The sequence below is a fragment of the Temnothorax longispinosus genome, chromosome 1, assembly GCF_030848805.1.
Source record: "Temnothorax longispinosus isolate EJ_2023e chromosome 1, Tlon_JGU_v1, whole genome shotgun sequence".
Lineage (NCBI taxonomy): Eukaryota > Metazoa > Arthropoda > Insecta > Hymenoptera > Formicidae > Temnothorax > Temnothorax longispinosus.
Window position 1 is genome coordinate 15,758,050 of NC_092358.1, and position 17,647 is coordinate 15,775,696.

Consider the following 17,647-nt stretch of genomic DNA (forward strand, 5'->3'; position numbering starts at 1 on the left):
GGCTTCTTTCCCTGAATCAACATTATTGTATAAACCGATTGAGCAATAAATAGGTTACAGTAAACATAAACTACATACATACCAAATTACAAATTACGTGTATAGGCGATTTTTGGCGTAACTCTGGTATAAGTAACCAAAGGGTACCAAACTACCAGAACCAATAGCAACTTTGGTATATGTACCAAACAATCGCCAAAAATTGCCTTATACCAAACTTACCGCTCGGTTTGTTAGATGACAATCTATTAACATCCATTTCAAGTCTTTCTTATCTCGGTTTTTGAAATGAGGATGGGTTTGATTCCACAAAAGTGGATTGTGGCCGCTATGCCACTTACGCTGGGGCGTCGCGTGCCCTTCGCAGAGGATATGCCGTAGCGTGAGAGGGATCGTCGAGTGATCTGAGAGACAGATGTATGTAATAAATAGGTCGTTTATTCTATGTCCTATAATACAGATGTAGGTGTGTCAGTGTGCTGAAGAAGGCCCTGAGAAGGGCCGTTGAGGCGGCCCTGAAAAGGGCCGTTTGGGCTCTTCAGGTGCTGTGGTCTGGCCAGTGCTTCGTAGTCGATGGCCTGGTGTACAGCATCTACCCTCGATAAGGCGTCGGCTACGACATTGTCTTATCCTGACACATGTCGTATGTCTGTGGTGAACTGAGCCGTATATTCGAGGCGTCGTGTCTGCCGTGGTGAGCTGCTTGGTAGGTGATGGCGGCAGAGGCGACAAGAGTGGAGGCGCCGTCTATGATAGTTGAGGAGAAGTGTAGCGCCGGACTCTTACGTCCCACGTTGAGTGTGCGTGGAGGACGAGTCAGTCGTACCGGTGAGAGCTGGAGCGGGACGAGTTTCCCCGTGTGGCCAGGACGGTAGTCCAGGGGCTGTTGAGGGTGTCTCGGTGTCGGCAGGCGAAGTGGCGCAGCTCGTCTCGGTGGTGGCCGTAGCTTCGGCGGCGGCAAGGTGGCGGCGAGATGTAGTATCTCTTATCCAAAAGACTTTTCCTGGTCTTGGCGGTGAGCCTGCGAGCAGTCGATAGCTGCTTAGGCCGTCGCTGTGTGGCCTTTTATTCTTCCCTGTCGGGAAATGAAACGCGAGAAAGTCTGCCACCTGTTGGCGGCACTCTCGTCTAGCTTCGCGGGCCGTAGTCTGGCCCACGCGCTCGGCGCATGATCGGTTGGCGCGCGCGCGGCGCGCGTACCGTTTCGATTGTGCGGTCGGAAGACCGCCACAGGATTTTCCTGCATGGTTTTAACCAACTCGATTAGGGGCCAATTTCACCAACCACGGTTAGCTTAACCGACGCGACGGTTAAAGTTAGCAGTATTGATCAATAGTATTGGCTAACTTTAACCGTCGGTTAAGCTAACCGTGGTTGGTGAAAATGGCCCTAAATCAGAGAGGTTTGCAAATCTTCTTTGACATCATCTTTGACATCATCACAGTCTTCATAATCGTTTTCCATTATAACCTTCTTTTACACTTAAAAATAACACTCAGAAAGGAGAAAAACACAAGATTTATACAAGATATTGCCAATACATCTATAACACTCTTTTCTTGGTGCGTCGAGAAGGCTGTATTCTCACTGGCTGTTGTAACACCAGACAAGCGTCGTAATTGTAAGAGTTGAAGTTGAGTCAACTCATACGATGAGCTTACGGTAACTACAACGAGCGTTACGATCATCGTAAGGAGCTTACAATGAACATTACGATAGATGTAGTTCTAGCTCTTAAGATGCTAATACGGCACAGTGATTGGTTTATAACATCTTAAAATTGTGCTTAAGACGGTCTTAAATATAAGATATGACTATGAATACCGGCCAAAGATTGGATTCAGTGCAACAAATGTGAAGAATGATGTCACGAAAACTGTGCTAATAGAAAGAGTAAAAAAGGACCATTTACTCCGAATTCTGTGTTAAATAAATTATTTTTGTCTAATGTAAGTAGTTTATTTCAAAGAGTTTGTTAATTTTTAAAGAGTAGTGTTTTTATTTTCAATGCAAGTAATTTATTTCAAAGAATTTGTTGATTTATTTTTATTTCTTTTGGACCTAAACTGGTGATCCGCTTCGCTCTCAATTTCCGGGTAAATCGGATAATTCTCTTCTTCTCATTTTTTCGTACGTTGTGCAATAAGAAATATCATGTTCATGTATTATTTTCTTATATGAAATTCAAGTTAAAGTTATAAAGATTAAGAATCTATAATAAAATTAAATAACAAAATTTGTTTTTGATTACTTTTTTACCCAGAAAGTAAAAATGATCCGATTGACCTCGATCTATTCTATATTATGACATTTATCCAAATGGGATTTTAAGCCATCTCTTCGATACATTTTAGCAGTGTAACCGCAATGTTGCAAATACTTGGTAAATGTTTACAATTAGGGCCTGGTCTCCGATGACCTTGACCTTGACATATGTTGTCAAGGTCACTCTCCTGAGTGACCTTCAGAAGGTTTTAGTTGGGGGTCCTATTCGTTAAAAAGTTATTAACAAAAAAAGTTTGGAAAATATAACAGCTATTTTGAGTATTGAAAGGCATAAATGACTAATATATATGTCGAAACAGTTCACGCATACGCTTTCCACGCGAACCGAGGTTCACGCACACCCCCCCGTGCTTTCGGGGGAGGTGCGGTAGCCCCGAAATAATTCACGCATACACTTTCCACGCGAACCGAGGTCACGCACACCCCCCCGTGCTTTCAGGGGAGGTGCGGTAGCCCCGAAATAGTTCACGCATACACTTTCCACGCGAACCGAGGTTCACGCACACCCCCCCGTGCTTTCGGGGGAGGTGCGGTAGCCCCGAAATAGTTCACGCATACACTTTCCACGCGAACCGAGGTTCACGCACACCCCCCCCCTGCTTTCGGGCCGCCCGAAAGCAGGGGGGGTGTGCGTGAACCTCTGTTCGCGTGGAAAGTGTATGCGTGAACTATTTCGGGGCTACCGCACCTCCCCCGAAAGCACGGGGAGGTGTGCGTGAACCTCGGTTCGCGTGGAAAGCGTATGCGTGAACTGTTTCGACATATATATTAGTCATTTATGCCTTTCAATACTCAAAATAGCTGCTATATTTTCCAAACTTTTTTTGTTAATAACTTTTTAATAAGAAGCGACCCCCAACTAAAACCTTCTGAAGGTCACTCAGGAGGGTGACCTTGACAACATATGTCAAGGTCAAGGTCATCGGAGATCAGGCCCTAATTGTAAACATTTACCAAATACTTTTCTGTGTTTATAATTTGTTGTATTATTTCTTCGGTATTATCTCTAGTTCTTTCTTCACATTCTTCATATTTATTTATATTTTCTGCGTTTACAGATTGTTGTATTATTTCTTCGTTATTATCTCTAGTTTCTTCACATCCTTCATATTCATTTATGTTATGACATTCATCCAAGTGAGACTTTAAGCTGTTTGATACATTTTAGATTTTAGCAGTGTAACTGTGTTGAGAATTGAATATTCGAAAGTGAAAGCGAGTATCTTTCGAGAACGCTCGAAATGCTCCAAACCGCTAATTTACGTTTCCCCCTTTTTTTTGTTTTCTCGAGCAAACGGCTTGCAGGTGCGGAAAGCGTGATCCGCCGCGTGATCGCACGTACCTCGCCCAATAGAATAGTCGCCTGACAGTTTGGAACCAGACGATTTATCGTCACGAAATTCCTCGCGGCCTAATGCGTAGCTCCGGCCGCGATCGTTTTGCTTGCTCCGGCCGGGGGAGGACCCGGAGAACCAGTGAGCCCTCAAAACTCATACGCGACGCTCGTGCTAATCGAGCGATCGGCGAAAAGCGAGTAAACCGGAGTCCTATGATATCGAGTCGTATCGTAGCGAGACGAACTGTAGCGAGTGCTGCGTTGTAAATAGTGTGCAATAAAAGGACAATTGTGAACAATCAAGTTATTTTGCCTTCCTCACCACGCCGACGCGAATTAACCTGAGCGGTCCACTAACAAACTACAATCTTACAATGTGGAGGTTGTATAAGAATTTTTGAATATAAAATGTTGCAATAGCCAGGAATGATTAATTTTTTTTTTTGCATTTCAGCTACTGTATCTTTATGAAAACAATTTATATCGTTTGGCATAGAATTCGATTCGAATTTCGAGGACTACCAAAATAGGCTAAAAATGTCCGATTTTAAGGTTACTCTTTGCAGTTAAAGATGCAAAAATGGTTATTTTAGTATATTTTGGCATATTTTAACTACTATATGTGAGGCGTTGGAGAAATTAAATTGCAATCAAAATTAGTATGTTGTCAGGATTCGACTTTCCGCCCTTAAAAGAAACTTATTGTTTTGATTATGGTTAAAAAAATATTGATGATTATAACGTACAATTTATTGCGTCAAAGTTGTGGCCATTAAGTTGTGAACATTAACCTATAAAATATTTTTTAATTGTGTTATTCAAATGTAAGAGTTTTTCTGGTCGTCGAATACTACTCTCATCAAAGTTTATAAATTTATAATGACGGAAAAATAGTCGAATTTTTACTTTTGATATTTGTCATATTGTATATATATATTATGTGATATATTAAAATTATATTTTATTAATATTATGTAATATATTGAAATTTTTAAGGAAATCTTCACAAATTGATCAAAAACAATTAAAAGGATATTTTTAATAGATTTGATTATTATATTACTTAATTTCGGAGATTTACTGCGCTAAAATGTTGAAATTTACATAGTGGCAGTTTTAACTTTTTATAATGTAAACGGCATTATTGATCAACCGGACGGTTAGTTAATAGAATGATAACCTATTGTCGAACTAGTCTTCCCTCGCTGACCCTAACCCTCTTCTCTGCTTTTGTCTTTCAGCTGCTTAATTCTCTGGCAACCGATTTGGACTGCATGCTGAGCGAGCTCTGCACGACCCCGGATTCGTACAAGCGGTGAGTACATCTTCTTTTTTTCCTTGGCATTTTTTCAACGAGGTCAAGAGCAATCGTGTCGTTTATTTCGAAACATGGATCGATTGATGAATCAAAATCACGCTCAAGTGTGTTGTTGCGTTCATCATTTTCCTTCAATTTGCAAATTGATCAATTATCAACATAATAATTTTGTACATATAACAAATATATACGATAATCCTATAATAATCATTCGGCATTATAATTTTATTAGGTATATTTTGATATTTTTTATTATTACACAAGTAAGTATTACACAAATATACAGATTTTTATTATTAATTGTTGTAAAAAATAATAAAATAAATAATTGTTATTAAAAAGTGCGTTTATATATACAAATGTATAAGCATATTTAAAATACATATACATGTTATGCATATGTATATTGAACACGTAATATAAAATAATCACGGAAAAATTCGGCTTGTAAAGTAAAACGGAGAGAGAAAAGGGAAGGGGGGAAACACATTAACCATCCTTGCCACGTGCGGTGGAGATTAAATCGAATTAATTCCCGTAATTTATGACGAAAATCTCACGCGAATAATTTCCATATCGCGCAGAATCCTCCTCGTGATGTATGAGAGACTGCACCTACCAATATTCGTGATGTTACATGGAACATTGGATATTATACCGAGCGGTCAGATTCTTATTACATATCCTTTATATTTGCTATAATTCATAATTCCTAATTGCTAATTTCGCAATTTTATGCAAATCTCAATTTGCTTCATATTAGTTAAAAAACTGGCAATAAAGATAGATTACTGTAACAGATATACATATATACATATATCTATAATATAACTATATTAACTAATGGAATTTTTTTTTTAATTAGATGAAACTGCAAAAGCAAAATATGTTATACCTATTAGTAAACCTGAATAAACTGCCAGCCAGAAGTTTGAGATCGTACACTTATAGTTAGAAGTATTCATGCTTCAATTAATTTTATTTTTACTTAATTCGAAAGTAAATATATATTATATTTAGCATAGTTGTGATTACCATAATTTAATTTGTTTAATTTAAAAAAAAATAGATTACAGTCAAGAAGCCTTTATTCTAAATCTGAGCTGTGGCCTATTTCAATAAATAGGTGGAAGAATGTTTTGTTATAAAAAATAAATTACCTTGTAGCTAGATTACTTAAATTAGTAAAGAAATGATTAAATATAAGGGTGGCTGCTTTGACGAAAAAAGTGTCATCTAATACTTTCTTCTAGTATTCTTTTTATCTTGTAAAAACTTCTTTTTTAAACTGTTAAACATTTTATATTATTTCCATTTTATTATAAAAGAAATAAAATAATAAAAATGTTATATATTATAATGCACATAAGTTTGATTTTGTTTCACATAGTATACATTTTCAATAATGTCTACTATAAAACCGAACCTAACCCTAAACCTAAATCTCAAACTTTTGGTGATAGAAATCAACTCATGTCTGACCACAATTAATATAATATTCATACTAAATATGTTAGAAGGTTGTAAAAACGAATTATATTATGCATGTGACACTAACTATTACAAAAATTAAAAATTAAAATAAGAAACTTTGCTCAATGCACTTTATTATTAGAGGAAAGTCCTCTATTATGAGATAGATTCCTAATATGCGATAGCAAGGTTTCTAATAGGTTCTATCTATTGGTTCCATCATGAACTTATTGTTCTTAGAGTAAAACCTATTTAGTGGAAAATTCATTATTTGATCGTGCGTGCACTCGCCTACTACAGTTTTCAATTCTGCACATAAACTTTCGGCAATCACGCAAAATAGATGTGGTATCTTATAATAGGGGACTTTCCTCTATTACTTTATTCGTGTACCTATAAATAATTGTGTAAAAATAATAATTAATGATATTTTTGTATAATAATTAAGTATTTAACTTCTTTCTCTTGATAAAACAATTTGACGCTTTGTTTTGGATCACCAATTTTGGATGTTATATGAAATATTTACATAGAACGTAGTTATGTGTGTGTGTACACAATGTATAGATATAGATTCCTGCAGTGTACATACGTATGTATACATGGTAGGGTTATACCTTAAAACAGTTAAAACTTAACACATCTCTAGGGTGCGCCCTCCTATTCACTCTAAAGACAAGATGGACGATGTCTCCCTGAAAGGACGCAAAATTTCAATGGGGTTCGAGAAGGGTCCGCACTCGCCAAAGTTTGAAACTTGGCATAACTTTAGTTCCATATTATCGACGATCGTGATTAACTGCGACAATTAAACCGGACAATGATTACGTGTGTTTCGTTTGATATGACTCATGCTAGTTGTTTACAAAGTAGGCCATTAGATCACTGCATTATAATTTTATCGCGTCATACAGTATTAATTTTTATTAATTTTGTTGTAGCATAAAATTCCTGAAAAAAAAGATATCACATAAACATATAAATATAAAAAATAATTATGTTACTTTTAATAATACATTATTTTTAAATAATGATAATTAATATTACACTGTTTTGTTAAATGCGCAGAAAACTTTTCTGTAGCTTCTATAATGTCTTAATATAGATTAAAAAAAAAAGTATTGAAATTAACACATGTTTAATTTCTATTATTAAATTTAAAATTATATTTTTTAAAATTTGTAAAATTATATTTTACAATAAAATACCCAGATTTCTGTAAAAAGTTATTAGTATTTCTCTCTAATAACAAAATATTGATATTAATTTTTGCCTGCAAAATTTTTGAAATAGTAACTTCCTAACATACCGTATATTTGCATCCAAAATATTATTCTATTATTATTATTAAAAAATGGAATTATTACCGCATATTTACATGTACATTTTTCTTAAGAATTAGTTTATCATAAGAAAAATTTGTTCTCTTTTAAAATGTGAATAACGTTATTAAGTAGTACCGTTGAAACGGCGGACAGCTGGCAATGGAAGAGCAATTATGCATAATATTATGACACTAATTCCGAACACATGTCACGAATTAGGTCGTTTCTTGGCAGCGATGCCAATTTTGCGTGTGTTTACGATATTAATCTAGGCAGTTTAGTCTTAAGACAGCTTTATACTTAAAACACTTAATTAAACCAACGCATGATTAACAAATTAAATATCTAACTTTATAACGCAAAGTAAAGGAATAATGAGAAAATATCGTAAAATATTGAAAGTAGTTATTCTATTTTGTCCTAAAAGAAAAAAGGATTGTAAATTTACACAATTTCCGATATATTGGACTTCGTATAATGCTAATTTATTTATAACGATTTTTTCTATGGCATTTAATTTATTGGGAAAATTATTAGTTATAATAATTCTAAAAACAGTTTTAATTTTGTTTTCTTGCATGGCTTTACATTCACTGCTAGCAAAAATTAAACATTACTCCAAACTAATATTATCATATATTCTGAAATGCTTGCAATATATTGTGAAAAATACCACACCAAGCTTAAGCGCTTTATTTTTTTAAAATATTTTAGCAAACAATTTTTTATCGGATATTACTTTCACATAAATCATAAATTATATGATTGAAGGTAAATTATATTATGTATTTAAAAATAAATTATTAATTCTAAAAATAACTATAATTTCTGCTATCTGCTATCGTTTCTTCACATGATTTTATTTCCAATAATGCACGACGAAAATTTATCCATAATATTTTGCTGTTATAAATTCTCTAAAGTTAGTTTTCTTATTACTTTATATTTACGAAAATGCACTCTCTCCCTACTCGCTTCCCCAAAGTTACGCCTGGCGTTTGTGCATTTATTATTAATCTCACATCGTCTGGAAGCCCTTTCGCGTAACTTTTATGTAATCTTTTTGTATACACGCATTTATATACTATCTTCTTTTTTGCCTTTACGAAAAGTTCGACCACTTTTCCCAATTTTGTGTATGTGTGTTGTGTATGTACGTTTATATGTATATGTATATCTTACGATATTAATATTATACATTATACATTATCTGTCACAATGTGATTTGGCTTCTTCTCAATATGCATAATTGACGTAAAGAACATCACGCCGCTACCGTAAGAAATGACGAGGAACGTTTAATGTCCGCTCTTATTTGTGCATCTCGCCGCAAGGATTATCTCACATCAAAGCGCGAAATGCTTTTACGTTAATTAAATATAATATTTATATTGTATAGCGTTGTTGTTGACAACAATATTATATTACATATATTAATATAATAATATAATTAATATTATTTATGTAAACATTGTAATAATTTTCGTAATATAATTTAAAGTATTTGTTATAATTACAATCAAATGTTATAATTTAATGAATTGCTGTATATAGTACAGACATACATAAATACGTATATTATAAAAAACAAAATGTTTATTTTTTATATAGAAACTTATACATTTTCATAAAAAAAGAAGGGAATCATAAAAAGAGAAGGTTTTTTTTATAATAGAAAATATATTTTTCTCATTATTACTAAATACTTTATTTCGTAAATCTCAGAAAAACAAGTAGATGCCGGATAATTATTTTTTTTAAATAGAATTGTCTTTTCAACATTTATTTAATGCAATTCATATATTTTATTCCGCTTTCCAGTGTCGCGACATTTGATCATGATGAACGTGTTATGCGTCGGAAATGACCAAAAAATGGTCAATCTCTTTAATATACCTATACGCTCGTTTATCGGTTAAAAAACGCGTGAGCGTGTATATGCAAATTAACCAGACCAATAGACGAGCGATGCGACGCGACGTGTTTCGCGCGAACAAAATTTCCAATTTCTCCGCTATCGCCCTCTCTTCTTCGAAAAAATATCAAGCTCCACCTTTCACTTTTTTTTCTTTCCGCGTTTCCCGGAAATGTCGTTCTCCGTTCCCGACACTTTTGTTCGTCAAATTCGAGCCGTTGTTTTCGCCGGGGTGTCGGCGGGGAAAAAAAGGAGAAAAAAGATGTTTCCAAAAAAATAGCCGTCGTGACAAGTGCGAAACTTTTTTCGTCATTGTTTTTTCCTCTCCGCTCTTTTTACATCGTTGCAGAAATTCGACATTTCAGGGTTTATACCTACTCCACTGTAAAGAAAAAAAGAGCGGAGAGGAAAAAGGTACAAGATAACGCGTTCCCTAAATTGATAGGCTTAAATGAATTAAATTAAATCTTGTAAAACTTATTTTTGTATTAAAAGATTGTTTATAATTATTTTATGATTCTATACAATCCGCATAAAAATCTGCCGTTTAAAACGGGAAGAGCAAGATTTCTTGATTGACTATAAAATTAATATATATAATTAGAAATTTGTCGTGTTTAATAGAAAAAAATCAATTTGTTGCATTAAAAATATTTTTTTAATTTTTTGAAATTTCTATTTAAATGTTTCTAATTTTCTAAAATTTATAGTACGGCGTTCTAATTTTCTTTGTTCACTTTTTATTAAGCTTTTTAATTCTTCTTTGTCAAAAGGAGCGAGATATTCGTAATACACATGTTCCGCGGACTTTTGATCAGCGACGTTATAAGCAGATTTCTGGGCTAGTCTCGCGCCACTGTCACTTGCAGCCCCCGGTTGAATACAGAGGCGGTGAGAATGAGGGGACGAGGCATGGAATTGAAATGAAATTTCGACCTCGGTTGAATTATTATCGGCTAGTAATCTCACTAAAAAGTTTGTCTTCACTTCGGACCCGCGAGCTATTCATTCTCCTTGATGCAAAGAAAGAGAAAGCTAAGAGGAAGCGTGCGTCAAGTGAAAGAGAGAGAAAGCAGAGCGTTTGTTCCTATTCTATATAACGCAGAATAATTTAAAGTTAAATGACATTTAATCAATAAAATTTAATCTACTTTAAGAATTAAAGATTATAGTCTCCTTTATACCAACACCATAAATATGCGATTTAATAAATTTTAGAAATTCACAATTTCAGATACCTCTGGAAATTGAAATTTTAAAAATTTTTTATTTTGCAGATAATTTTACTTCAAACTTAAGTTTAATTATAAAATAATTGTTGAGTGCCCCCTTCTCCTCTAGTCATAAAAATACATCCATGGTTTTAGCATAAGAGGGACGATATAAAATTAAATATGCAAACTAATACAATAATATAAAATAATAATATGTGAAAATAAGATGAAATTATATGTAAGGAAGAGTAAAAAAAGATAACATAAAAATTAATAATTAATACTTTATCACCGCACCACGAAACGAATCAATTTGACGAATCAATCATAAACAAAAGAAAATGTATTAATATACGCAAGATAACTATATAGATAACTAAAATTACTGTTTGAAAATCGTCCACCATAAATATAATTATTGCTAAAAAATTTGCACGATATAGCAAAATTAATATAACATGCATTAGTATATAATAATATACTTAATAACAATATAGTACCTATACATATAGTATATAGTAATAACAATATAGTATATAGCATATAGTACAGAAAAAGAGAGAAGAAGAAGACAGTGGGGGAGAACTTTGGTTTTCACTTTCGCCAGAGACCTCGCGATCTCGTTTGTTCTCTTCCGGCATCGTTAATGCGATCAGTCTTTGACATAATGAAATTGCCGCGTGTTAGGCTTCTCAAGTGATCAATCTCGCGCATTATTATTGTCATTATACGTAATTTTTTGACGTCATTTTTTGGTGCAATGACTTTGATCATTTTTAATTATAAGAATTGCAAATGAAGAATTTTGCTGAAACGCTAATAACAAATAAATGTAATAAATTATATTTTACTACATACATAATCTTTATTTATTTTTTATTTATTATAATAAATATATATTACAATTTTCTGCTTTTATTTATTATAAAATATTTTTATTTTATATTTTATTATGTATTTATTTATTGTAATTTAACTACTTAAAGATACATAATTTAATATTGCAATAAGCTCTTAGAAGTGTTTCTTATTTTATTGATATTCACATGTAAGCATTTTTAATAACTGATATAACTATAGCTATTAATAATAACTTAGCGACACTAAGAATTTAATAATACCTTTCACGAGTCTAATATACGTTCTCTTCTGACTATGGCGCGGCATTTCCGAATATTTCCCAAGCCATTATACGAGCTATATCTTGACCGACGTGAATTTCGAGAGTGCAGCAAATCCTCTTTTAATGCGCATCCTCTCTTCTGCGCTCGCCGTCCATCCTCCGGCATCTCGACGTCGAAAAATAATGCAATTCCTCCCTTCCTTGCAATCTTCTTGGACAGCTCCAGATGTGCGATCGCAGCATTAGACCGGATGAGATCGAGGAAGTACTCGGAAGGGGATAAAAATTTTCACTACGACATAAAACCGCGTGTTTACCGCCTCGGTTTTTTGGCACTCGTCGTTTTGCACGGGCAAAATAGAATTCTTTTCGTCAAACCGTAAAATAAAATAATGTAAAAGGCGAAGATGTATAGCCTTCCGCTTTATGTATGGGATAAATCGATTCAGTATTACGTTGTATATATAGTTGTTAAATACAACCAAAAGCTTTTTAGAACGTAAAAAGACATGATGTTAAAATTTGTGTTTGATGTGATAATTAAGTAGATATAATAATATTAAGTTAATTTAGATACTTATGAGAAAAAAGAAGAACACAAGAAAAATAATTTTTATAATAGATAATGAATAAACAATAAGAAATAGAAGACAATAATATATTTGTTTAAAGATGCTTTATTTCCAATTAAACTAACAAAGAGTAGTGTACAAGAGTAACTCTCTCTTGTAATGTAACAATACATGCTGTGTACTTCCTTTCGAGGATCTCCTTCGATGTAGTTCGTTTAGAATCCAGGAACAAGTTTGAACTACGATGCTCTCGGGAGTTGCGGAAGCTTCACATCTTGCGCCATGACGGTTACGGGCTACAGAGAACCGTGGCAAAACTACCGTCCCGTATATGTATATAGGGTGTGCACCCGCATAACCACGCCTAGAAACAGTTCATCTGGCGAAATTGTCGGTCCAGACGCCGTCTGTTCGGAATTTATGGGTCCCACAGTGGACCATTCCTGCCATTGGCAGTTTTGAGTGCCTGAAGAAACTGTTGGATCTCAATATAATATAGATTATTGTAATATGTTTATGTATGTAATATGTATATATTATAAAAAAAATCAAGAACGTGGGACCGACCGAAGAGAAAGGTAGGAAAATGGCTTGTTAATCTCTAAAATATTGAAGATTCCATATATTTTCTATAATCCATCTGAAAAGGAAAAGAGTCTATGAATATAAAAAACAAATATATACCAAATACGGATAACACTGCAAATATTAACACATCACACGTTTTAATATTGTTTTATTCCTATGTTTTTTAATTTTCAAAATTTCTGTTTCACCAAATTTATGTTGCAATGCGTATGTACAAGTTTTAACCTAGCCGAATTTATATTCACAATTACCTATAATTAAAATATGAAACCTAATACCTTTTACTTATCTATTTATTTATTATGGATATACTTTTTTTAAATCAATTTATTAATTATTCTAGACTTTTTATCTCTTATAATATTTTACATTCTTTTACTTTTAAGGCATCAAATTTTTGATGCAGTCTAAAAGATCGCATCAACAAAGTTCCAAATCCAAATGAAGCGAATGCGGAAAGAACGGACTAACAGAGCTAGATTCGCGAGAGAAGCGAATTGAGCGGGCGGCCGAGAGAGGAAGACGATCAAATTATTAGGAAACTCGATATAGCAGCGTGCCCGCACCATGGAGATTCCCCCGGGTCGGTTTCTCCGGATATCCCCCTGATTTCTGACGGCTAACGCGAGTCTGATGTTTGCCGAGGGGACTGCGCGCGGGTACACCACCCTTATCCACCTACCCTATATCGTTAGCGGGTAGACAAAGGGTGCGTGCCCGTGTCGCTGGAATACGTGCCTCGAGGCACTGCTAATTCTGCCGATGATAGATTTCCAAGTCCGACGCATCGTGTTATTTCCGGCATTCGTCACAGTCTCGTTTGCACGAGTTTTGCGCCGAGCACAAAATTACAATGAAGAACTCGAAACGAAGAGAGCAAAGTGAAGAGAGTTTATTGTGAGATTTTTTATTGTTCTACGTTTTAAAGCGAGGCTATCAGTGACGAAAGAAGCTATAAATGCTACAATATAATATAAAAAACTTTTAACATATTTATAAGTTAAAATCGATAAAAAAACTGTTCTTATAAAAAAACTCTGAATCAATAATATTATTACACTATTTGGAATGAGAAACTTCACAAAAATTTTAGCAAAAATCTTCAACCGACTTTTTTAATTACATAAGTATCACATAACACATGGTCTTTCTTTAATTAATCCTACTACTGGCAATTGGTGCGTGTGCAACCTATCCTAACAATCATCTAATTTCCGGCATCCGTCAGCACCAGTCGTGTCGCTCCACAAATATTTCATTTGAAGTGAAACAGGGTCGTAATGTCTGCGGCAGATCTCAAAAGACAAGATGTTCTACAATATTCATCCCTTATATTAAACGTTACCTCGTATTTGATTATTACAATAAGCTGACATGAATGCTAAGATCTTGATCATATCATCATAGCACTATCTTATAAAAAAATATTTTTAATATTTTCTGTATAAATAATTATGTATTATGTGTATTATTATCACGTTTAATCCGCACGAACATAGAAAACGGGCTAACTAAGAACCAAGCGCGGTAAATAATGCGCGAAAGTTTTATTTATATTTTTATTTTACATATTTTCCAACCTTTGACTGCGCGCCGACTACTTGAAACACAGCTCCGGTTGGAGTAGTAAAATCCCCCCCCCCCCCTATACCTAATTAAATCGATTTGATTTAATTTTTGATGCTATATGCATCTAAATAACTGTAAAGAAATTATTGCGAAAAATATTACCTCAGCCAGGGTTCGAACCTGGAACTTCCTTCATTCCGTGAAGGTGTCGTACCAATTCGACCACTGAGGCCTGTGGTAATATTTATCGCAATAACACATTGTAAGATGGAACCACCGATTTTTAGGTCAACGGTGTATAATAACAGAAAAGTATATGTTTTGTTTCGCCAATAATTGATTAACGAGAAAATCTCTATTTTTAATCGACAACGTTTGGCTAGTATCGTGACAGTTCGACCATTGGTTTTGGTCGTATTAATCGTCACGACTTTTTCGATCATGAGTTCTGGTCGTTTCTAAATTGATATAATCTTTGATACTGACGTCCTACACGGGATGAGGAAAGTTCCAAGTTCGAATCCTGGCTGAGGTAATATTTTTCGCAATAAAATTAATAATTTAATTTAATAAAAATGAGATGCTTATATGTAAGTATGTTGTCAGACTAGATTTGTCAAATCTAGTCGGCGCGCAGTCAAAGGGGTTGGAAAATATGTAAAATAAAAATATAAATAAAACTTTCACGGATCATTTACCGCGCTTCGTTCTTAGTTAGCCCGTTTTCTATGTTCGTGCAGATTTCCATTGGAACCTATACTTCGAATTTTATATGACGTTTAATAATTATATATATGGGGCATTCTTTCTCAAAATAGCCACCCCTCTGCACATTTAATTTTTGAAGATAAAATGCTTTGCGAGATCTCAAAATTTCCGTCAAAAACTCAATTTTTGGATACCGTATGGCGATTTTCATTTACATTCAAGGGTGGGGCAGTATGACCAAAATATCGCTCAAACCATCCTAAAAAATAGGAAAGTATGCAAATAACATTTAAAATCTTAGCAGTTTCTATCAAATTCGATGCAACTTTGAAACAAAACGGTTTATGACATCCAATTAAATAGTTTTCAGACGTTACCTCCCATTATAATCAAAATCAACCCTTCAAAACCACCCCTGAATCATTATTTCGACAAATTGACAATTATTTTAAAACAAATAGAGTAAAAAAATTTAAATAGAGTTCACGGGCCGTGAAATTCTTTCAGAATATATTTCAATCAAATTCACCCCCATCATAACCAATCAATAAAAATCATCCCCTATACATCATTTAGACAACTGGGCAATTATTCACAGGCAATTAAACATAAAACTTTTTTATTAAGTCTACAGGCCATAGAATTCTACCAGAATGTATTTTGATAAAATTCACACCCATGATGATCAAAATCAGCCCTTAAAAATCATCCCCTAAAAATGAGGTTGAATTGGATCCTGAAATGATGATTAATTATATGTAATTGTTATATTATTGTTGTTGTTGTTGTTGTATTAATGTATATATTAATATAATAATTGTGTGTATTTGTTCGTAAATGTGCACGCACATGTATGCATGTGTGTGTTAATATATCCATAATACATACTAATAAAGTTTAGTTTATATATTTATTAGTTTCTTCAGCATTAATTGAGAACTTTTTACCGAATCTGTAATTTTTTTTAGATTCACTAAATATAAGTAATATGTTTTTAACAATAATTATTTACTAACTTTTCCATTTTTTTTAAATGCATGAATTAAACTCAATCATATGAAATAAAGATGACTTAATTAATGATTTACATAATTACTCGATTTTATATTAAATTTCTTTTATAATAATTATAAAAAGATTTTTTCTAATCGAGTTTGATCAAAGCATTATGCATTATTACAAATAATAATTTACAAAGTTTGGAAAAAAGAGCCTGGATGTATGTTATCCATCAGGCATACTTATGATACTAATCTCTCCTAAACTACGTAAGCTTACGTTATGTAATTACGGCCATAAATTAGCAAGTGGAATAAGTTTGGTAGGTAATACGTTGTATTATCTACATTTTTCTCATTTTTGTGACAAATTTATACCGAAGTATTAAATAATCCATTAGTTTAGTATATAATAACCATATTACATTGCGAAAAAAGTATGCTTTATTTTATGTTACAAAACAAATAAGTAATAATGAAAATGCTAAAAAGCGAATAATATAAATGCCACACACATCAAATTTTATTTCAATAACAGATTTAAAAATTTATTGATTTAACTCTGTTTAACTCTGATGTTGGCTTCATAATTGTGATATAAAATTTTATTTCTACAATAATTTAATCATAAAAATTAGTGCTACAATTTTTATTGTTTGACATCATCAAACAATATCGGTTTCAAGTTTGTCATGACAAGAAATGATTATTGTTTGTTCTATAAAAATATTCTTTATTTTTTTTATATTAAGTTTCTTTATATAGATATGTGATTAAATTTCTGTTGTACATGCCTCGAATATTTCGAATCTGTATTTTGTGATTTATCAACAAAATAGCAAATGTTAAAAGAAAAGTATCTCAATACAGTATTTAATTTTTTTAGATAAGTAGAAAGTTTATATGTGTACATACATTAGATAAATTTATGCTTATTGTGATTGTTATACAATTTATATGGCGATTAATGACACCGTCGGATATCGAAATTAAAAAAAGATCGATTGTTAGCGAAATTAGTGGGGAGATCAGTACTCAATAAAGAGGGATTCCACACACGTAGCTGGAGGAGCTCACGTGTATCCAATTTACGACTCACATTGATTACTGTACCCTCGATCATGATGGCCGACACAGATGATTATCTTAATGATTATGTAGACATATCTGAGTGTCAGACACAGAATTAATGAGGATTCTCTCCAGGTACTGAATTTATACA

The 17,647-nt window shown here is 33.4% G+C and overlaps 1 protein-coding gene across 9 annotated transcripts in view; it reads left to right on the forward strand.

The window, feature by feature from the left end:
- Spri (Src homology 2 domain-containing protein sprint) overlaps positions 1-17,647 on the forward strand; it is a 541,914-nt gene that overhangs the window by 328,648 nt on the left and 195,619 nt on the right. For all 9 annotated transcript variants that reach the window (XM_071776342.1, XM_071776332.1, XM_071776401.1 and 6 more), the window contains one exon: positions 4,864-4,937. In XM_071776342.1, the coding sequence (XP_071632443.1) occupies positions 4,864-4,937 (74 nt within the window). The remainder of the gene's footprint in view (positions 1-4,863; positions 4,938-17,647) is intronic.